The following is a 22,922-nucleotide window of genomic DNA, read 5'->3' as shown; positions in this document are numbered from 1 at the left end:
CCCTCGGATTCCTGCGACCCCAGGGGGCCATGCACCCTTCCCACGTGCGGTGAAGGACAGCCAAGGGACGAGGGAGGCCCGCCGCCAGCAGAAGGCTCCCTGCCCCTCACCTCTCGGAGGCCGTCGGCGCTTTTTATGCCAGCGGCCTCCTGACCTGGCCTTGCAGGGGCTTCACCGAAACTGGCCTCACACTGAGGTCTCCACTCCTGCTGCTGAGCCTGCGGTCTCCTCCGCCCCTGCCGAACGCCTCGTCACACGCCCCTCCCCTGCCCCCACCCCCCCCCCCAGCTACCTCCCGCCCACCGAGCTGGGCTCAGACCCCACCTCACTCGTGCAGTTATTCAATAAGCATTTATTGAACTTGTAAGACGTCCCAGAGCCTGAGCTGGAGGGCCAGGGTGTAGACATAACGCAACTACTACTGGAGTCTACAGGGAGAGACAGTCACTTACACAACGGTGGCAGAGTGCTGAGGGCAGAGCCCCAAGGGTGAAGGAGAGCAAAGGATCGTAAAGGGCATGAACCTGCCCATGACTGAAGGAGGGGTGGGGCTCATGAAAACAGATGTCACCCGCGGTGAGTCCCAAACACTTTCCAGCCGTCCATGCCTGTACTTATCTGATGAGTATAGGACAGGCAACACCAAACTACACCTGTTAGAAGCAGCATTTGCAAGTAAAGCAGAAAAGATGCCGGTGGCCTTCATTATGGGAAGGCATCAAAAAGATGCCCACCGAGGGTCTTCCGTCTCCAGGAACTTTGACTATTTGGTGCCCTTTTAAAGGCAGAGGTCAACTTGTAGAAAACTAAGTTGGAAGCCTTATTGTATAATAGAGATGCAAATGTTCTTTCCACTGTTGATGTAAATGATCTCATCTTGTAAAAATGCAAATGACCTCTGCAGTTAGAACCTTAACCAGTTTTCTATCTAATTTATCAGTTTCATCTCAAGAATTTCCTCCTGCCACCCCCTTCACTGGCGAGATACAGATGAGTTGCCTGCCTTCTGCTTTGAAGCAGCTTTGTCACCCTAACGGTTCCCTCATTCGTGGAATAAAATACAAGGTGTATTGACCAGGAAACAGTTTTACCAAGCAGCAGTGCAGAGCTTAACAACAAGAATACACAACAGAATTAAAACAACGTAGCAAACTTAGTCTACATGATGCATTTAAGCCAGGAGTTTGGACCTGTAGGGGTGAAACGAAGACCATCGTTATCTTGGGCAGATCCAGGTTCCTGGGTGACAGATCCAGTAACGGGGAAAGTGTCTCCTTTCACAGTAGATGAGGAAATGCAAACAAGTGTGTTCGCCTTCCAAGGAAGAGAGATAAAGTAAGAATTAACCGTGAGGAAGCAGGTGCACAGGCCCCATCCGGTCATTTTGGGAAAGCTGTCCCCTTCAGAGGCCATTTGCTTTCATTTCTGACAGCTTTAGTTTCCGGTCACCAGACTGTGTGCGGTTCCAGTCAGGGAGTGGTGCCTTCTTTAGGTGACACGTCTCCAAGAGTCTGCTGCCTGGGGTTCGGCAGCCCAGGGGTAGTTGGCAGTACCGATGGGGCAGAGGTCAACTTGTAGAAAACTAACTCTGGGGAGGCTGGAAGGGGTCTTTATGGAGGTGTCTTTCCAGGAAACAGTCTCGAGGGCGGAGTATCAGTTGGGGGGTTTTCATCCCCTCGGTGTTCACGTGGAAAGATGGCTCTACCAGAGCTTGGGGACTGCCAGCAGAAGCGACCAGGCCTTCACAGCATCGAAGTGCCTCTCCCTTTATCAACTGTGGATTCAAAGAAGCAGCAGCTAGGTGCTCGCGCGCCCTGTGACTGTCTCAAAGGGTGAGCGCTTAGGAGCCCCGAAGGGGGCGGATGGAGGTTTCAGAGGCCCAACGGCAGTGCTTTTGGTCAGGGGATCTGGAGGGCTTCTACACATTTTGCCAGTTGAATCTTAATAATGCCGTTAACGCATCCACTCACCCTGAGGGTGGAGGGTGGTAAGCCGTGAAACGTAACACTGGCCCAACAGCACAGGCTTGTTGCAGCGCTGACCAGTAAGATGGGTCCCTCCGTGGCTATGGGGCTGGCGGCATTGCCGGTGGGGAGTGGCTGCTCTCAAAGGGCTTCAGCCTCTGAAGGGACATTATTAGCCTGCCTGCAAGATCGAGCTTCAGTCCAGTGAGAAAACATCCGGACCACGACTAAAACATGTTTATAGCCCCACGAGACGGGGGAAACCAGATGAAATCTATTGTCCAAACTTCATGGTCCGTTAGACGAGTGGCCGGGGCAGTGCGAGCAGGCTGACAGGTGAAGTAGGTGTTTTCACGGCCTTATCAATATTCTCTCACCGATGCTGATTGATAAATGCTGTTATTTTGTCAGTGGCCCAATGACTGAATAGCAGTCAGGAGCGGTGTCAATGAAAGGCCGAACCTAGAGACAATTTCATAAGAGTTTATTTGAGCCAATAACTGAGGACACGCCTGGAAACGAGATCTCAACGGATGGAGAAAATGCTCCAGAAAACGTCGATTCGGCAGTTCTTTTTATACATTTAGAGTTAAAAGGGAAAGTGTAGGGAAGGTTATATGAAATCCATTCGTGGTAGATTAAGGAGGCAAGAGAAAGCAAAGCAAGGAAAATCTCTAGAATTCGACACAAAGCAACATGGAGAGACACACAGTCTTTCACACTGGGGTACAGGGTAGTTAACATTCAACATTTCCCGCGCGTAGAGATGGGATGCGGGGGAGGAGGTAACAATGAGAAATTTGGTGGTCACTGTGCTCCCAGTGCCTGTGGCCTGGCCCCCGAGGGGTCTGGAAAGGGAAATTACTCTGACGACTCAAAGGTATTAATTATCCTAGATGCAGGAGAACAGCAGGGCTCATTTAAAAGAAAGCTTAAGCTTTTCCTACGAAAGCTCGCCTGCCTGCCTGGCCGCTTTTGGTCACTGAGCCTGTCGGTCTGCTCTGTGGCCCCCGATCGTCCACAGAGGAGAGTTCAGAGTCCCTGGTAAGACAGGGCTGTGATTTGGTCTGGACCAGGGTTTTCTCTTTTTTTCAAAACAGCAACCGTTAAGTTTCCAATCTTGTTTTTTCTTTTTCTGGAGCTAACTATCGGGTTCCTCTGTACAGTATCAGCTGGGGGGATGTCCCCTTGGATCAACACAGAGCTTCGACCTCTAAGGGCCGGGAGTCCTGGTAGAAGTGTCAGCAAGGTGATCTTTCACTTCCCGAGAGTCGAGTTTAAAATGCCCTGAGAGCGTAAGGGTAGCAGATCAGCAGGTGAAGGAGAGCGTGCGACAGTTCCTGAAGATAGTGGCCATTTTAAATTTTATTTTCACTGGAAGTAGAGAAACCACCTTGTTTCCGTAAGCTTCCACGTCGGGAGCCACTCAGAAGGCACACCTACACTCGGTACAAAGGTTGGCAGTTTAGCCTTTGGCGAAATCACCCAAAGGAAAGAGAACATATGATTCAGCCTGCTGGGCTGAAGCCACCAAAGGTTGAAATGCCACCTCCACAACCGTTAGGGGTTGACAGTTGCACAAGCAGCACGGTACTCACCATTTTCATCTTTCCAATAAGAACCATCTGTAAACCCTGAGAAATCAGCTTTACCTAGAGGGGTCTCCTGCAGATCGTCCCACAGGGTCAGGGGTGACCTATCAGTGCCCCAGCAGTCACAAGGGGCTTCGTCGGCCTCAGAAAAAAAGCAGCATAGCCAGACGAAGGTTCCTACGGCGCGAAGGAGCAGGTAACGGAAGGACTTCACAGAGAGCGAGGCGACTCACTGAAAGATGCTGCGGTGTGGTGAGAATTCAGGTGAGCACCTACTGCCTGGGATGTGAAGCCGGTTTGAGGGGGTCCTCCAACAACTTCCCCTGTGGCCTTCGGTAGCAGCCATGGCCCTAAGGCAAGGGGGCGTCCGGCTGCTGACTGTGACAGCCTGGGGACTTTGGGGTGAGTCCTTTCTTTTCCATATATGAAAAGGAGAAAAGAGGATGGCTCACTGCCCAGGAGCAGGTGGGTTTGTTAAATTCTCCTTTAAGGTTTTAAAGGCCATGTCTTCCCTTCTCCCTATAAAATTGGATCACGGCTGTCATCTTTAGTAAAACACACGAAGGTTTTCTCATGAGCGAGATTCATTACCGGTTTGAAGAAAAGTTTCTCCCAGCCAATTAAGAGAAAAGATGGGACACTCTGCCATCCTCACTCGGGTGGGAGGACGGGGAGGGCTGGTTAGGCCAAGTGCAAGGCCGAGAGTGTCTGAAGCACTTAGACTCGTAACAAGCCCCTTCTCATGTCCTGGCTCTTTGCAAAAATGTTAGAAACATATTGTCTTTTGCTTTCGTAGTGGGGCTTTCATTTGCCAAGGCTGAAAATGTAAAATTCTTGGCAAGCTTATCTCTGGAGCGGGAGCAACTGATGAGCCCAATTAACCAGATTGGGGCAGGGGCGTGTGGTCTCCCATTCCATCCCGGTCCTTGGAACCGAAAGGGAAGGACCTCGGCTCGGCCGTTGGACCGAAAGGTTACGGGAGAGCAGTGGGCCTCGGAAGGCGGGCCAGAGTCCAGCAAAATGACCCGAAGTCGCTTATAATGGTCACGAACAGAGTCCCCAGACCGCTGCTCTGCGAGCCAGTCTGAGTCTTGGTCCAATCAGCAGACGTCGGGATGATGATGCCGTGGTCATCCTCTCTCTCGGAAGATGCTTAGGATCACTTCAGGTTGAGTCATTTCCAGGGTGAGCTCCCCAGCAGCATGGGGCATAAGGCCGTTGAAGGCTTGAGGAGTCCCCTTCGGGGGGTATATCTTGCTCACGATAAGACCCTTTCTCTGAGAACTCCCCTCAATAGCCATGTTTGTACAATATGGACAGCTGGTCAACTGTTGTCTGCTCAGGGAGACGCCTCTCCTCGCTGAACCTCCCCAGCTCTCATTCCCTGCAGCACAAAATCGGGCACCGAACCACGCCCTAGTCTGGGTTCTGCCATTGTGTGGTGATCTCATCTGTCCACGCAGGGCGAGCAGCATCGGGGAGCACGTCTGCGTGGTCAAGAGACTCTGGCGCTTAGTAAACGCCCATTACCTCATGGGAAGGCACTTGCCCAAGGGGCTGGACGACAAGGCCGCTGCTCGTGGACCCTCCTGAGAGTGGGGTCAGGGAGGTCCCTTCCGGGGAATTTCCCTGAATCTAAAAAACCTATCAGCCCCTCACTAGAACCAGCGGAAACCTTGGCCTTGGCCTCAACCCCTGCCCTCACCTTCTTACTGTGAATAATAAAAATAACGGCCGCCTTCATGAATCGAGTGCTCGTCAGGTGCTAGGCGTCGCTCTGTTCATTTGGCTGCATCTTCGCAGCAACGCTGCGGAGTAGGGATCGTTCCCATTTTACGGATGTGACAGTAGTCAAGGTTCAGAAAAGGTCCAGAACCCGGCCAAGGTCACACAGCTTGTGAGCAGTGGAGCCAGATAGGTCCTTCAACTCCAAAGCCCACTGTCCTCACCATCGGCCAGCTGACCGTCCGGCCCGGCGGCCACTTTCCCGGGACACAGCCGCCAGCTGTCCTCCGTCTGCTGCGACAGCTTCCGTGCCCTCCAGGCTCCCACACTGCATTTTAACTCTTGCCTCCTTTCTTCCTCGTAAATTGACCTCCTTCTCCTGAAATAACCAGCTGCCGCCAGGTGTCCCTCCTCGCCTGCGAGTGACACCACTTGGCTCGAGCTGCGAGTTGGAGCCGATGCCAGCGGCCTGGAAACTCGTCCCCGCTTGAATCGGTCGCACGAATTCACGTTCCTGAGCTGAGGATGCCGAGGGGAGAAAGGCACACAAAGCGCACAATGCAAGGAGGCGACCGAGAGTCGAAGGGAGTCCCAGGCTCAAGCGGATCCGGGAAAGATTCCTTCGCGACGTCTACGAGCGACGTGGAAAAAACCTGGCTTTCTGCCATCTGTACCGAATGAAGGTTGAAAACGGACCCCGGACTGCATCTCGAAGGCTACTGAACGTCTTTTCCGTTAGAACATGTCTCTTCCGAATTTAAGACGCGGTTTTAGGAGCTGCACCACACCGAGTGGTGGCCGAGGCTCTGCCCGCGTCAACGCCTTATTCTGCTCCTCGGGCGAATTCGTCCCCTGCCTCACTTCATGGTCTGTGACGGTCATGGGTTTCGTTGATTGTCGAATATTTTGGTGTTGACAGATTCTACTTTTTTATCTTGAGGGGTAGAATTGTTTCTAAGTCACTTACAGCCGTTATTTCTAAGAGGAGGGATATCCGGCCATTCCTAGGCGCTATCCACCTCCAGGGATGTCAACATTCTCTCAATGGATCTGCAACTGTCTTCAGATGGAATATTCAAGACAGGAGGCGCCCATTCAACATGAAGACCAGGTGGGGTCTGACTCAGGGGCAGAGGCGGGTGATCCTAACGTGCAGCTGGGCTGCCGGCTTAGGCAGGGCCCTGTGCAGTGCGACTTTTCTCGAAAGAAAAAATAAAGCTCTGACTTGGAATCATTTGTGTCTTGAGATCAAGATCCAAGACTGAACGTTTTCAGCGTTTGTGAAAAGACAAACTGCTGGACGGTCCACCAGCTTGGCCGGGCTGCGTGTCTCACGTCCCCAGAAGTCCACCAGGTCATGGATCACAGAGTTTCTGATGCAAGAATAGTTGTCTGCTCTCCAGAAGGTTCTCCCAGGGCAGGAAGTGGAACAGACCCTTGTCTGGCTTCTCCTCAGTTTCCTGACCCTTTGGGGTGCTGGATTCTCACACACATCTTCTGCCCTTCATCAAAGCTGGGCATTTCCTCAAACTGGAGCCTAAGCTCAGCCCCGCACAGCTGAGAGGATCCAGACATGGAGGAGAGGAGAGATGGGTGTGGGACGGAGGGGGCGGAGATGAAAAGTAAGGTGGCTGAGGGCGAGAGTGGGGTGTCTTCCGAGGACATTTACGGGTCCTTTGGTAAGAGACTGTTAGTGGTTCCTGCAGATTAAATACAATCCCCACAACTGGCCAGAGGTCCCCCTCCTTAACATGCAATCATCGGTGATACAAACAGCAGAGCCGGAGGGATTTTCGACCGACTTCTCTGCTGTCAGCAGTGGGAACGCCCCCCCATGTGAGAGGGGGAGATCCTGGACGTCAGGGGGGCTAAGGAACATCACGGAGAGGTCGAGGCTCCCCCGTTACTCACAACCGGACCAGACGGCAAGCCCGAGCCTCCTCCAAAGCCATTCTCCGCGCAGCCCCCCAACAAACTGAGCGTCAGGCTCATTGCAGCAGCTTTGCGAAGCAGCGCGTGCCCCAGTCCCCCCCTGCCTGCGACCTCAGCCGCTCAGAGAGCAGGGGCTAGGACACCGGATGTTTTTAAGCCTCCCAGGTAATGCTTCGACGGGCCCACTGGGGAGCTGCTGTCTCCCGCTGGGGGTGACAGGTCACTGCTGCTTCTTACACGTCTTACCTGCGGTTTGGGGATGGGATCACGTCTCAGTCTTCTCTCTAGTCCTCTGTGTTGTCCGCACAGAGCAGCTGTACCGTCCACACTGCTGGGCACAGCATGGATGCCCAGTGCTCACTTCTTACGTGGAATTACGTTTGCTCTGAATGGCTTCGTCATCACTTTTTTAGAACTCCTTTTCCTCTTCATGAAAAGTAGAATTATGTTTCACTCATGTTTTCCCTATAAAAAATTTAATGAGATGGTTTCATCTTTATTTACGAGAATAAGTAGACACGGGGATTCCAAAATGAATATTTTCATGTTTCTTCTTTTCTTACCAAAAAAAAAAAAAGATACTTCCTGACTCTGTGGAAAGATAATTCACAGCCCTGAAGCTCTTTCTGTTTTATAGCTGCGTTTGGGCAACTCGTTCAGGGAAGAGAGATGAGCAGTCTTTCCTGGGGAATCTATTTCTTTTGCTCATCCTCTACTGAATTTAAATGGAGTCATTCTTTTAAGCTAGAATAAAATTATTTTTTACACCCTGACTCAGAGAGATATTGTTTCTGTTAAAGTTATCTTTCTAAGCAATAAAAAATGGGTTATGACACAATCGTTTTGTGTACTATTTTCCCTGATACCTCGGTGAGTCCAAATGACATGCACACCAGAATGCTTCCCTTTTCCCACAGGCTGTAGATTGAAAACAAAAAACAAAAAGACCATATGCAGCCAGCCAATATTTTAAAATGGGTCAATGAGAGCTGTTATCCGCAAACCCACATCTCGGGAGCTGTGCTGGCCGGCGTCCTCCGGGCTGTGTGGCAGGGGCTCCACCGATGTCACACGGGCACAGCAGGACAGTGCAGATCCAGAAGGGTGGACCCAAAAGATGAATGAAATGATTTCGCAGACGCTATATTGTAAAAACCATACACTTCTTGGAATAAAAATCATTTATTGTTGAGCATGAAATACATCCTCTGTGCAAGTAGAAAGATTTTTTTTGCTCCAATGAACTGGGCTCTCTCGTGACCCCTCCCCACCCCGTACACATGGCCGCTACCACCAATGACCAGGAGGTAACCGGCTCTGAAGCCCACGTGTCCCCTGTCCCTGGGAAAAAGAGTCCAGATTTAATCACCTGAGCAAAATCTTTTATTGAAAAGACGATCTATCATCTGGTTCCCCCAAATGCAAATACTGTCACTCGGTGGATTCCTTAGGCCTTTGAGGGGAGTTTCTAAAGGTGTAGGAGGTGCCACAAACCTCGCTGGCACAGCGACCTGCCTCTGGTGACAAGGGATCTTTTGTAAGAGAAGTTGTGTGTTTGTAAGGAACCAAGTTCTCTTGTTCACCGTTGGTTCTCCTCCATGGCAGCCACCCGTCACCCCATGAAAGCTGAAAGACCCCACCATACAATGAGCCCCTTTCGGCCACGGTCCCGGCACCCCGGGCCTTGGAGTTGCTTCTGTCCCCGGAGCAGAGCTGGCCCCAGGGTGAGGTTCTACCCAGACAGTCAGTCGCTGCAGTAATGCTGGGGCTCGGGCCCCAGCCCTGCGCACACCCAGGGGCTCACGGTCGCTCTCGGAAGGTCGTCTGTCTAGTTCCGTTTGGCGTCCAGTTGGCCGAGTCGCTTGACGATCATGCTGTTGATTTTCTTAAGGTCGTCGATGTCCTTTCCCTCAGCTGTCAGTCTTCTTGACACGTCGTCCATCTTGTTCCCAGTCTGAACTTCAAAACGGAAAACAGACCGCGTCACACGGGTTCCCAGCATGTTCCGTGGGACTCTGGGCAGGCGCCCTGCTCCAACAGCCCACGCGGCCCAGAGCCCCGGGAGGGAGGCTGCCGAGGGAAGAGTAATACCACCAAGAGAATTTTGCAGCTTTCCTGAAGCCGCGGTCAGCCTGTACTATCTGCTTGGCAGCTCCAAGAAGATTTTGGCCGAGAAAGCACATCGCTAGAGCAAGCAAAAAAAAAAAAAAAAAGAAAGAAAGAAAGAAAAGAAAAACCCTGCCAGCGTGTCTGAGTAACCCCAGAGACGTCACTGTCATGCTGGCTCACGCTGATGAGCCAACAGGGATGTTGGGGGCTCCAGCCTATGTGGCACAGCTCCGCTGGCTCTGAATTACCAGCCCATACTGTATGTGTGTTAATTCTCCTCAGACCACCCTGATAGCAGACAGACAAAATCTGCAAAATAAGCAGATCCCTGCCGTAGAGTAACTGGGGGAATGGAACACTCTGAGGTCTGCTTATCGGAGTTAAATTTTCCAAGAAATTAAACGCAGAATCAGTACTTAGTATGTGGACTTCTAATCATTTCCATTTCAGGCAAGTTTTTTCCAAGGTATGTTTCAGAAACTAACAATATTAGTAACACGCCATTGGGCTTAGCCAATAAACTAACGCGGGGAGGTAAATTCGATGACAGAGCGTCACCTTCCGAACTGGGGACAGATTGCTGCCCAGAAGCTGCCTCTCCGCCACATCTGAAACATGACGTTGAATGAATTATGATCCAAGACACGAGGGAAGGGTTTCAACTGAGCTCTGCCGCATCGCACGGCAGAGATGCCACCTGCTTCTGGAAAGCGTGAAGCTGAAGCAAATCCAAAACACGTGACGCTTTTCCCCTCTTGGGAGCTGCCTGCATTAATAAGACACAGAGGAAAACAGCAGCCATGTTGGCCTCGGTCCGTTCCACAGTACACGGGTTCCAAGTTAAATGCCAAAAGAAAGCAGAAAGGGTTCCCGTATGCAAACAAGTTCGAGAAGATTGACATGCTGACCCACCTCTTGCAAATTCACAGGAGGAAACAGCCTGAGCATTATCAAACCCAGCAATTCCCAAATGAGTTTCAGCAATAGAACCTTTTCTCCCTTAAGGCAACATTTAATAGCATCCCATGAACCAGGTGTCCCTGGAATACACTGCTTGGCCACTTGACGCTGCCACCAGGCCACACAGGCATCCATAGCAATCTATGCTTGCTGTCCATTATTCCTCTTTAGGACAGAGACTGTGACAAAAACAAGCCCCAATGGTTTAAAAAGAATGTACTCAATATAAAATAGTTTTGTTTTCCTTGAGTAAAAATGCCAGTTATAAAGAAGACAGGTTCTTACAGCGAAAGCAAAAGGTCTTCCTTGTTAAAGACAGGCTTGGATCAAGTTCATTTACAGATGATGCCTGTGCCAACTCCCGCCTTAGAAGGGGGCAAGGTTCACCTGAAGGCCGCAGGAAGCCTTTATTATTACTACCACGCAGGCGGTGGAGAATGTCTGGAGCCAGACAGGCCCGGGGTTGAATGCCAGCTCTACCTCTGACTAGCTGGGTAAACCTGGAGAGATGAACTGTCTGGGCCATAGTCCTTCATCAGTAAAACCGAAAGATCAGACACTACCTTGAGGGGTAGGATAAGGATTTAAGATCATAAATTTATGTGTCTGCCACAGAGTAATTGTTTAATAGAAAGACACTCTTTCTTATTCAGGTTTTGTTTCTGGCTTCTGAATATGACTTTATCCTCAATAGAAAACACTAGAAGCAAATATAAAATAAGCCCTTTTCCTACAGGAGGAGGAGAATAACAATACTGAAATGTGTGGTCCTTGACGTCAGGCAGGCGTGTCTTCGGGCCCTGGTTCGGCTCTTATCAGCTGCGTGGCCTTGGGCGTGTTAGCTAACCTGTCTAAGCCTCAGATTCAGCAGCGGTAAAAACAGAATAACAACGGATCTCGTGCTATAAAGTTCTTGCGAAGCTGTGAGCAAACAGACATCGAGTGCCTAGCGCAGTGCCTGGGACACAGTGAACGCCCAATGTACGGCATCTTTTCACGACCATTGCCGTTCTCCTTACTGCCCATCACCCCACCGGAGAAAGCGGCTCCGCTGGGCTGCTCCCACGCAGGAGGCGCGCCTAAGGTTCCCGACAGTTTAGTCATCACCCCACGGCAGGATGATATTTGGAGCCTCAGTTTATGTTGGTATAACATTTCAGAAAAGTAACCCATGTGAAGGAGTCGGACACTGAATGTGACGATATGTCACAGACCCGAATTAACGGGGAAATCTATGCATCAGATGAAGAAAACCTAGAATTAGCTAGAATAAGCTGCCTACCACTTGACAGTCAGGGACCCCAGGTGAGAAATTCGAGGGTTGTAGAAATATTTAATGTACGTGTTTCTGAATTTGTGGCTCTGTGGGCTTATGCGGTGGGCACGAGGTGGCCCTGTCCCTAGCGACATCGGGGGCACTCCATGCTTTCATTCGCCCCGCCTGTCAGCGTAAGCACCGACTGCCAGCAAGCACTGCCTTCTGACAGGAGATACAGAGCCAGGGCACACGAGCAGTGGAGAACATGCCGGGGACCGACTCACCTATGAGGAACATCACGAAGGAAACCAGCACCAGGCCCACAATCAGCACGACGATCAGCCCCAGGAAAAACAGACTGTGGCTTCGACTTCCTGAGTTAGTGCCAACATCTGGGGTTTTCTCCTCCAGTGCTAATATCAAACAAACAAATAACAATGACGACAGAGGCTCCCCAGCCTGCAACTGGGCAGCGGAACCGAACCGGCTCCCACTGTTAGGGACGTAAGGGCTCTGCCCGGCTTTCCTGTCATGTCTTCAGGAAGGCACTCATGTTTAAGGTGCTGGCTGCCCTTCGCGAATTTCTTACCGCCTTCTACCTTGGTACCAAAGAACAAGCAGGGCCAAGCTATCTCCTTACCGCTGTTTGGAAAGTTCTGTGAAGATCTGTTAACACTGAACTAGCAGAACGGATTGTTCTTTGGGGATGTGAAGGCATAAAAAAGTTAAGGGGTCAGAGGGATGGAGACCCTATTGCCCTTTTCCCGAAGTGACCCAGGAGTAAAATCAGTCGGCTGTGGGACGCCTGTTTTGGGTGGGAGGCTGAACACGCCAGGATATGTACCAGGAAGCTCATGTCACTATAGGAAAAATCAGTTAAGTCCACATCCACGTAAACAAAAAATGGCCCCGATGTATTCTGGTTTCTTAAAGCTGTTTTCAGGAGGGACATGCTTATACGACAGCTGCTTCACCTAAGCCGTGGCTTGTCTGCGTTTGGTCATCATGTGGTAAGGCCTGCCCAATGACGCCCAAATTAAATCGAATAAGAAATATGGAAACGTGGGGCGACGGAGAACCTCGAATTACGTTTGTACTCTCTCCTACTTTCCTGCTCCGGTCTCGCACCTGTGCTGTGTGATTACAGATCGGTGGTGGCCCACGTCCCATACTATATCACCCCCGCGCCAGCTTTTGCTTCCTGATCAAAGCAGTAGCATAAGCTGGCACCCAAATGCCTACTTTAATTGAGAGTGATGACTGCAGTAAAAGCAGGTGAAAATCTGGATACATGCGACCAAGAGAAAAGCGAGATTTAGAAGGAGAATAATAGATATAAAATTGGGACGATACGATTTCGAGTGCGCGTGAAACAAATGCCAAGTCAGCACCTAACACCGGTGTTTGCGCGGCCGCGCTTGAGCCAGAAAAGGTGGGACTTAGATCTCGTTCTGAGACAGAATGCGAACGCATTTGCAACCCTCAGGGGCCGAGATACGCACTTAGTGTTAGCAGAGTTTTTGTTCTGCTCTCCCCGCCCCCCTTCTTTCTAGCCTTTTAATTCGGGCGACTTGTCACGCGTAAGTAGAAAATGAAGATGACGTTTTTGCCCAACAAAACTTTGACTTTTTAAAAAAACTGGACACATGTGTGGAATATTTTCTCAGCAACTCACTGTGAAGTGAGACCTCCCTAGGACAGCGGGCGCCACGAGCGACCTGGCCGTGGTTACTGGAAGGCATGACAACAGCCCAGCGGGATGCGCAAGCCTCCGGGAGACCAGCTCTGTGGTCCCCACCCCTTTCCAGGGAGAGCAAGCCCGTGGAGACTTCTCAGAACTTTTGAAGACAGGGCTTCAAAGTTTGCTTAGGAGCCAAGAAAGCCCACCGCCCGAGGGCTATTCAGAGAACAAAAGCAAATCCTGGCAAATAATCAATAGCATTTCTGGTATCAAGCTGATAGCAAGGCCCACCAGCTCCCCACACACTCTCACGTCCGTGTCCGTCTGGAGCAGCATCTGCCTGGACGCTGGGAGGGCCGCTGAGCTGGGAGGACACACTTACGGAACAGATGCTGGGACCCGGCTGGACAGAGGTTCAATTTGTTCAAGTCGTTAATGGAATCCACGACGTAAAGCTTTCTGTCTTCGTGAATGCCGTTGGAGCCAGCGTCCTGGGGAGAGTGATTCATTGTCCCTGGAACACGACAGTGGTGTTGCATGCGGGGCAGGCCGGGGGACTTCGCGAGAACCACAGTCGGCGGGAAGCTGGACGAGCCCAGACATAGCCCCCCACACTCGCTGTTTCCAACCGAAGTCTTGCACAGGCTCTGCTTGTCCAGGAGAAAACAGTTCCTTTTGGGGACAACGCTGTACCTATTCTTTCTGCTTTGCTGGCCAGGAGCCCTGGAGTCCAGCACGCGGCCCAGTTTTAAGGACCGTGCGTGCAGTGCCTTCCAGCTTGCCTCTCTGCATGTGCTCGTTCCTTACCTCGATCTCTTAACCCCGCTTCCATTTTCCCTGGGCCTCCTTTTCATTCTGTGATTGGTTTTAAATATTTCTCTTTTATTACACAATTCATTTGCTGGTGAGATGTCTCACATCCTTTGTGCAAGAAGACCGTGTAACTACACAGAAAGATGAAATGGAGCTAGCCCACCCGTGGCCATAAAGAAAGACTCTGACACAAGAAACTATTACCGTGGACCACTACAGTCTGCACGAGGCTTTAACACAAAGCTGTCATTTTCATAGTCTCCTTCAACATGGCATAGGAGTCTCCACCTTAAAATGCGTCCTTAGCCACTAGATGCTGCCTGTGCATCCTCGAGACAAAATCCGAACAAGCTGAGATGACAAAGAAGCAGCCCGCAGCCTCTGGCGGCTAGACCCCAGGACCTCTGAGGTGTCAGTCCCCCGAGTGTCCTTAGATTGAGGTCGCTTACAATAGATCATTTTAAAATTAAGGTTCGCATTTAATGTAATATTCTCTAATGACAGCACAACTTCAAGCAACACTGAAAAGCCCAGATAGATGAAAATTTCTATTTTAAGATCTTGTGGCCTTTTAATGACGTGAAAAGGGGCCTCTAGCAAGACAAATCCCAATTACTATCAGAGCTTTCCCTTTTTATCAAATGAGTCTAACGAGCGAGCGATCCAGGACTTTTCGGGTCTGGGAAGAATTTTAGGCGTGCTCTAGTCCAGCCGCAATCTTTTCTACAAACGAGAGGGCTGATGCTCAGAAGGTTTAGTGCCAAGCGGACACAGTCAGCTGGTTGCAGAGCAGGAAGTGGGCCTGGAGCTCCGGAAGCCACTGTGTCTTCCCTCATGCTACCTGTCTTCTCCATAGTCATCCCAAATCCTCCTTCTAGACGCAGCTCAAACCCCACCTCCCCTAAGAATCAACCCGTCTTCCCCTGACACCCTCGCTGGAGCTCATACATTCTTCTATCAGGAATATTTTATAGCGTTGATTTGCTTACCTCTTTCATCTCCCCAGTGGACTGCAAACTGCTAAGGGTTGGCATCAATCCTATTCTTCAAATGCCCCGTGCCAAGTGTAGAAGCCAGTGACTTGTGTTAAGTTGGAACACCTAAGATATTTTATTGAGGACTTAAATCTCACTATTTTCAAAAGAATTTGAGGCAGTTAATAATAAGTACACTAATAGAAATAAAACTGAGGGTGAAAATTCTCACGTGATATTTATCTGGATTCTAATAAAGCCAATAAACTTTGTGCCTGCCTGTAAGTGGTGACACGTGTTTACTTCCTATTAACATTTAAACATTTTCCTTTAATACCCAGCTACAGAATGAAGAGAAACAGTTAGGAGAAACCAACAATGGAAAAAAAAAAAAAAGAAAGAAGTAAACTTGAGAAAGATCAGAAAGCATCAAGCCTTTGCCGCCCGAAAGCAGCTGTCGCTAAAACTTCAACCAGGTAGCCTAAAGCCAGGCTTGTAAAAATACTGAGCCCTTTCAAAAAAAAAAAAAAAAAGACAGTTCGAATAGTCATGGACTGATTTTTTTTCAAAGTTAAAAATAAAAATGGTGTTTCAGTTTTCCTGTGATTTTAATGAAGAACACGAATTCCCTGAGCGTTTTAGATAAGTGAAGCACTTTAGATATTGATGTCACTGAATTCCAAATATAAACATGCTTCATGGAGCATTCCTAAAAGAATAGAGCGACCAAAAAAAAAAGCAACTATATATAGAATAAAAGGACTTGGAGGTCAATCGGACCTTATCCTCTTTACATAAAAGCCAGTGTTGACTGATGGCATGGTCACAGTTTTCTAAACGACTTTTCCAGAAATGTTTTATATTTTACCATCTTTCTACTTTATTATCCCAAATACTAACATTTAACGAGGAATGAAATTGGTATGTGTCACATCATAGGATCGCTATTCCAAACACAGCTTGTTTTGGGCTTGGTGACTAAGGCAGGGTTCATTTCTGGACCTCTGACTCAATATCCTGACCCTTAGCTTCCCCCCTTAGGAATGTAATTACCAGTGAGTAAATCTCACTCTGAGGCTTCATAGGCTTTATAGACATTTACGTGGTAGAGGGCTAGCTAGAAAATCATAACCACAAAAACTGCCTTAAGGGCAGGGCAGCTAATAAATTCTCCAAATTATTGGCCTTGCAACTGACTCAAAAGGTGACTCAATGTAACACCAAATCCCAAAGCACTAAAACAACTTAGATTGAGCTCTGAAGAAAATGTCACAATGTTGATAGGTGCTATTTCAATGTATTTTTAAATTAACTGCAACATGCAAACAGAAAATATTAAAAAAAAAAATTTAAATTAACTGCATCATGCAAGCAGAGAAAACTGAGTTGGGTGTGTGTGGTTCACTGCCATCAGATCCTGCAAATGACTCTAGAAGTAAGTGGATACAAGATCACATGGCCCCCACACCAGGGCCTACAGCTGTCTGACACCTCGTTGTTGCTATGTTTGGCATCTCCATGTGAGGGCATCTGGGAACAACCCGCAGGGCTAGAGGAGTCAGAGCCTTACTAAATTCTGCATCGAGCTGACTCAACCCACCTCCCCGACTCTGGTGTGCTAATTGGTTCGTTAAATAAGATTGACCAAAGCAAGCATCCTTTTAACGGGACCCTTTCCAAGGCCACGAGCTGAAACGTGTAAGTCATTTCATCTTCCTCTGGTTTAGATCAATGCTAGCAGCTGATTCTTTTCGTCATTTAGGAATCGACTACTTGCAGACGAATATATTGACAAATAAAGATAGTTGCCAAGGAAAAACTGCTTTGTTCTTTATTCCTCCCCACAGGTCCTTGGTATCAGACCGCAGAAATAACTCACACTAGTATGGCTTGCTGCAATATCAGAATTGTTATAATAGGGCTTAATTCCAGGCTAACAGGAAACTTTATTGAGTCGTGGTAATTTGTTCGTCAGTTCTGTTTCAGAGTCACTGCCTCTTCACATTCAGAAAGTAATTTTAAAAATCAAGTCTAAGTGATTTCTAGCAAAAATTAAAAGCACAGAGCCCATGCAACGAAAAAACAAACGAGCCTCGAGAATCATCATTCAGTCTCATAAAGTAATAGCATGCAAATGACTTACGAAAATGTGACCTTCGCCTGCTAGGTGACTATTAATTACTCAGAAGCAACTATCATAAATCTTTCTGCGAATTCTGTCGTTCGTCGTCTCCCTTCAGTGCACGGCTGTCCCTGCGAGGCCCACAAGCCTCAGCGCGAAACTGCTGGTCTAAATTGAGTGTTCATTTAGCCAAGCTGCGTGAGACCCCAAATGCTTTTCTCGTACTGTCTGAGGTTTTCAGTAAACACATTACTGAAACTACGCTTTAGAAAGGAAAAGCCGCCATGCCTCCATGCCATTGGTAACTGACGCGGCTCTCTGGACCGAAGTGGACGTCCTTATCTGGCTGGTGGGACTGTGCGAGCTGGCACGGCTCCCGCACTCCCGCCATGGAATGCTCCTTGTGTAGACGCCCGGGAGCGCTGGGGCTGCCGCTCTGAGCTCTGACCGCCCGCTCGGGACTCTAGACCAACCGGGTCGGGGGTGGGCGGGAGTAAGGAGGGACAGACCAGGTCATGACTTTGTAACTGGGGTGATGGCCGGTCAGAGGACCGCTGGGGCTTCCAGGAGCTACGGGAAAGGACGGTGGGGAGGAGACTGCGTGGCTACGGCCCCGCCGCGGGCTGGAAGCGCCGTGACCCCTCCGCTTCCCTTCCTGCCCAAGGCTTTGTCCTGCGAGTTCTGGGCACCCTCCTTTCTCAGAAATGTCGTCAGCCCTTCCCTTCTGCGATGGCCTCGCACGCACGCAAGGCAGATTGTGCCCTCTGCTGTGCACAGCAGCAGCTACAGTGGGATCGGCGATCCCACGAGCCGTCCCCACACAGACCAGGACAAACTAACCCAGCAAGAGACCACGGGTCGGGTGGGGAGGTAAACTGATATGTGGCCCTTGATAATCCCTCCCACTGCCGTGACTAGACGGACCTTTGTTGTCCCTGAAACATAACTGCATGTCAGTTGTCTGCTCTGCAAAATTTCTTTACACTGATATTCAATTCGGCCTCACTCTACTTTGGGGGAAATTAAGTGTCGTCAGGCTGCAGCTACATCGGAGGACTGGTCCCATGAAGACCACAGAACCAGTAAGCGTTTTCTCAAAAGCATGTTCTTTATACATTAAAATGCAATGTCAAATTTCTTGGGAAAGAAAATGTTTTTGTTAGTTGTTATTTTAATCATGCAGTTGTAAAAATAACCTCCAAACTACCCGATGCCTTAAACTATCTATCCTTTAAAGAAACGACTGCCTCATTGTGGGCATTCACTGTTTTGCTCTCCCCTGTAACCTGACGACCCCGTACACTACTAACTCCTCCTTAGGGATGACAGGGGAGACTAAGCAGCTTCTCACGCCAAAGGCTGAATCCAACCGTGCTTTAGGCCAGTGAGGGGGGTGAGATTGGTCATGGCTTCTGACCAGTTAGAATTCTGCAGAACCACTTAGGAGCAAAGAGCAAAGCAAGATTAACACACCTCGCTTTACCTGAAAGGCCATATGAAGTGCTTCTGGTCGCAAGAAGAAAATATTCTCACATGAACTGTTTAATCTGGGGACTTTTTCAAGTATTTCTTGCTTTTTCTTTCAAGTATTGTATCTCACTTTATCTAGAGTCAACTCCCAGGAAATTCTGTAAATGGCATCAGAGACTTGAGTCACAGATGCTGCTGATTGCTCCAAAATTAATGCTTGAGCCTCAAAATTAAGAGCGTATTACTTACACAGGGACTATTTTAAATCCCTTTAAAACAGCAAGATTCAAGGAAAGGACTGGTCTACCATACACCGTTTTACTACTTTCAAGAACATGCAAATGTTTATACTTGGACTCCCCAGTGACCTCGTCCAGCAAGCTCCCCTCTGGTCCTTAACATGCACGTTCACGTCCCCTCACACTCAGACCCCAGCAGAAAGGCAGAAGAGGAATAATAATGGCGAAACTAAGAGAATGAAAATAGGAGTAAAAGATACTGAACAAGATTTCAACCAGTGTGTTGCATACGGAGAGGAGACGGTGGTTGGCAGCCACCTGCCTTAGCGGATTCGGTGGGTGATGAGTGAGGTTGGCCGCCTCGTGGAATTCGGGCGGGCTCAGGATGGAGGCAGCAGTGAAGTACGGAGCTACACACGGGCAGGCAACTGCAGGTTGGCCAAAAATAAAAATCCACTAGGAAGGGTGAAAAAACCATGTTACAGAAATCTCCCCGAAAGAGCAAGAATAAGGCCGGAGGCTCAACCCAGCCGCTCTAGAACCTTACGGAGTTTCCAGAAAAAGGGTGTGTGGGTGGGGCAAGAACTGTAAAGTATTTTCCGGTTTGCCACAGCCCACCAAAGCATACTATCGCGTAACTTCAGAATGACTAAGAACAAAAGAAAACAAGGAAACAAATCAGAAACAAAACCGCATCAGATTATCAACATTTGAACTAGAAGCCAGGAGCAAAGCATTCAGAATTCCAGATTTTCCACCTGGAAATTTCTATCCCAAGGCAACGGCCTTAAAGTCTCATAATAGCTGACCCTCCACGCAGCCCCAGCCTCGTTCCTGAAAGAAGTGTTCCACGCCAAGGAACCTGAAGACGTGGGGTCCAGGACACGTGGAATGCAACCCACGGGAGGAAAAGGAGTCGGGGGACGGTGGTCTCAGGAAACAGCCATGCACCACCAACGAGAGGGAAATCGGTTTGTGCGGGACCTGGTATCCTGGCGGGCTCTGACCATGTGGAAAATGGATACGGTAAGTTTTAGAGCTACTTGGGACTGGGAAGAATCGGCGTATATAAAACGAAGTTAACCCCTGTGCAGAATGCTGTCTGGGAAGGAACTCTAAGCACAGCGAACCATCCAGTTCAGGGACGAACACAGAAACGTGGTCACTGCGACGCAAGCAATGCTACTGACCGGAAGGAAAAAGGCAAACGTCTTCACCTACTGGAAACTGTCAGAGGTCTAAAAACGATAGGCTAAGAAACAGCTGTAGCGCGCATAACCTCGCAATCTAACACCACGGTGCTAGGGAATCACTGAGGGCTGACTTTCCTCCGGGGCTGAGCCGGGGGCTGGGCCAGGACAGAGCAGGGAGCAGTGCTTTTCAGCCTGCAACTATTAACCCATGTATACATCATCACTTTAATCACAGCTTGTTTTAATATGCATGTGTGGAAATTAAAAACTTAGGAAAACACTGCTTGCAAATCTCTTTTCCAGGGTTCTGACCTACTGGGAATGGAGAGGTGACAGCGCAAACCGCAGCTCTAGATGCCACGGCTGTTTTCCACAACACTCTCACCTCCAGCAGCGACAGCGACGCCACAGGCCAACGACTACTTTCAACAAGGGGTCAGTCACATTGGACTGTCGTTAGTGGATGTGGGAAGACACTGGCTTGGAAGACACACATGGGGTGGCTTCGATACGTCTCTAGTGCACACCGTCCCACCCCTCACGCGCCTCGTCACTGCTTCCTGCGCCGATACCAGCGAAGCATGTGAATTCGAAACTGCAGATGTTGCCTGTGCAATGTAATTTTAACATAAACTTTAATAATGAAGTCCTCACGCACTGTCACAATGCTTACAACTTTTCTGTAAAGCGAAAAACCGTCTCACCGGGTCAGTCAAGCAGCAATGGTCTTAGAAGTCAGTAACCAGAATCCCAATGATATATCGCTATATTTTTTTCATCTATTTTCCTATTTCCAAACATACAGAGTAAGGTATGTCTCCCCACCTCTGTACCCAGCTTGGTCATTCTGAACCCTGTGCCTGAAACCTATAAATGATGTTTCTTCTATTAGAAAAGGAGCACTCTTAGTGTGAAAAGATCTTTATTTCAAAATAAAGAGCAGAGTTCTTATACAATGGATAAAATTAGTGTAACTGCCCCCCCACCCCGAGGTCAAGGTTAGCGACCTTTCTGGCTGTGCTAATTCATCTCAGACACCGGACCCACTGAGCAGCCTTAAGTGTAGCTGTAAGGTCTTACAGTATACTTCCCTGTGTTGATCCCAGTGACAAAATTAAAATTATTAGGTTCCATTTAAAAGTAAACACAGTAGCTTTCCCAGAAGAAACAGCTCCGTAAACTGTATCCAGAACTTGTCTCAGCTCTTGAAAACCTTGTGACATCTGTGTCATTATAATAATGCAACTGACGACCACAGTGTAAGACATTTAACGTTGGCTAATAGTTTTCTTATCATGAAATACCATATTTTTACTCTCTTCATAAATAGAAAATGACCAAACATTACAATTTATTCGTGTTTGCTGATTACATTTACAGAGAATATTCAATAATCAGAAGTCACCATCTGTAATACTGTACAAGTAATATAACCCCTGCTATAAAAGCTATCTATTGTGACCGAAGATAAAAACTGTCCCGAGTTTAAACACGTCAGAAATCACAAAAGGGAAACGCGAAGGGAGCGAGAAGGGTCCCGGGAGGGAGCGAGAAGGGTCCCGGACGCCGAGGGCCTAGAACTCTCCGACGTCTGCTCTCTTATCGCGGCACTTGCTCCGAGCTTTGGTCCGCGCTTTGAAGGCTGCAGAATTATACAAATGCTGCAAGGGGGAAAAGGGACAGGCACGTGAGCCGTGACGACCGGACGGGAAGAGCCACGAGCCCACAAAGGAGAGGAAGGGACTAATTCGACCCCGTATTTTAAATGTTCGTAACACACTCACACCAAATGAACACACGTAACAGTTCTCTACATGAGAAAATTCCAATGAAAAAATTTTTAAAAAGTGTATCGACACTGAGTCTGATCAAGGAAAAGTGAAATTATGAATGTAAAAAATGTCCAACCATGCTGTAACAAAAAAATATGAAGTTCCATTTTAATGCCAACAAAATCTTAATAAAAGTATAAAACTCAATGCTGTAAAATATGCAACAGCTACATGCTTGTATCCATTGCTAAAAACAGTTCAAAATGACAGAATAACTCCGGAAGGTCATTTGGCAGTATGTATCAAAAAGTCATGATCCAGCCCTATACTCCAACGTAAGGATTTGTTCCAAGAAATAATTCAAAAAAAGTATTACAAATAATATTAAAAACCCAACAATGAATGATGTGGTCATAAAAACGATTAAATTTAAAGATTCTATAAAAATATAACTAAGCACTCACACCTACCAGGATGCCCATAATCGAAAGAGATTGACAAGTGCGCGTGCGGACATGGACTGTGAGGGTGCGGCTGCCTTACAGAAGTCTGGCAATCCCTTCAGGAGATAAACTCAGACCTGCTACGTGACCAGCAAGCCCGCTCCGAAGTGCACACCTAGAAGCACCGAAAGCAGGTGCTTAACAAGATCTTGGACATGAATGTTCACAGCGGCACCGTCCATTACGAGTGGACCCCTCCTAGATGCCCGCTGGCTAATCAATGGGATGAGCGTGGGGCGGCCACGTGGCCAAATGACGCTCTGCCACAGGGAGGGCTGGAGCGCTGACGCCTGCTGTGACGCGGGTGGACCCGTGACACGTGCTGGGTGCAAAAAGCCAGACGTGAAGGGCCACGAGCTTGACAGCTCCAGAATGGGCCAAGCAGAGGGGCAGAGTCAGCAGCAGAGGACTCCAGCCGCTGGGGCGGGGTGGAGGGGGCAGTGAGCGCTTCACGACTCCACGCTCCTTCTGAGGACTAAGTGGTGACGGGTGCGCAGCACCAGGAATGTGCTAAATGCCTGCAACCCTGTCGAGTAGGCTGATTCATGTTACGGGAATTTTACCTCCATATAAAATAGATAATTAAGACATTTTAAATGTGAAGTGAGATATTAA

General features: G+C 48.9%; 2 protein-coding genes and 1 long non-coding RNA gene across 9 annotated transcripts in view; 1 reads left to right on the top strand and 2 right to left on the bottom strand.

The window, feature by feature from the left end:
* Positions 1-1,070: 1,070 nt before the first annotated feature.
* Positions 1,071-17,392, bottom strand: LSMEM1 (leucine rich single-pass membrane protein 1). Of its 6 annotated transcripts, none has more exons than XM_039862800.1 (7): positions 17,152-17,392; positions 15,024-15,134; positions 14,029-14,165; positions 13,604-13,735; positions 11,825-11,953; positions 9,881-10,088; positions 9,040-9,172 (listed from the first exon to the last, which is right to left on the bottom strand). In XM_039862800.1, the coding sequence occupies exons 3-7, from the start codon at positions 14,051-14,053 to the stop codon at positions 9,124-9,126; spliced, it is 543 nt and encodes a 180-aa protein (XP_039718734.1). In that variant the 5' UTR covers positions 14,054-14,165; positions 15,024-15,134; positions 17,152-17,392; the 3' UTR covers positions 9,040-9,123. The 6 variants fall into 6 exon arrangements, 5 of the variants coding, with proteins under 5 accessions (XP_039718738.1, XP_039718734.1, XP_039718735.1 ...); XM_039862801.1 differs by having other exon boundaries at positions 14,029-14,142; XR_005652778.1 differs by lacking the exons at positions 9,040-9,172; positions 9,881-10,088; positions 14,029-14,165 and adding exons at positions 1,071-2,426; positions 7,460-7,678.
* On the top strand, positions 16,414-21,360 carry LOC120602473 (uncharacterized). Its single transcript, XR_005652779.1, has 2 exons — positions 16,414-16,706; positions 20,336-21,360. It is a non-coding gene; the product is annotated as an uncharacterized LOC120602473 (long non-coding RNA).
* The window catches only part of IFRD1 (interferon related developmental regulator 1), a 17,319-nt gene continuing 15,748 nt past the window's right edge, over positions 21,352-22,922 (bottom strand). For both annotated transcript variants that reach the window (XM_039862794.1, XM_039862793.1), the window contains one exon: positions 21,352-21,693. In XM_039862794.1, coding sequence (XP_039718728.1) covers positions 21,607-21,693 — 87 coding nt within the window. In that variant the 3' untranslated portion in view covers positions 21,352-21,606. The remainder of the gene's footprint in view (positions 21,694-22,922) is intronic.

The sequence above is a fragment of the Pteropus medius genome, unplaced genomic scaffold (genome assembly GCF_902729225.1).
Source record: "Pteropus medius unplaced genomic scaffold, Ma_sr-lr_union100, whole genome shotgun sequence".
NCBI classification, from domain to species: domain Eukaryota; kingdom Metazoa; phylum Chordata; class Mammalia; order Chiroptera; family Pteropodidae; genus Pteropus; species Pteropus medius.
The sequence above is the reverse complement of the archived record's forward strand: the minus strand, read 5'-3'. Positions and strand labels throughout refer to the sequence as shown.

What these genes read in the sequence shown, in the direction of transcription:
- LSMEM1 (XM_039862800.1), bottom strand. Translation starts at nt 14,053, where the DNA reads ATGGAAGCGGGGTTAAGAGATCGAG. An exon ending in AGCGGGGTTAAGAGATCGAG is followed by an intron (nt 13,736 to 14,028) that starts GTAAGGAACGAG and finishes GTCGTGTTCCAG; the next exon opens with GGACAATGAATCACTCTCCC. An exon ending in CGGGTCCCAGCATCTGTTCC is followed by an intron (nt 11,954 to 13,603) that starts GTAAGTGTGTCC and finishes GTTTGATATTAG; the next exon opens with CACTGGAGGAGAAAACCCCA.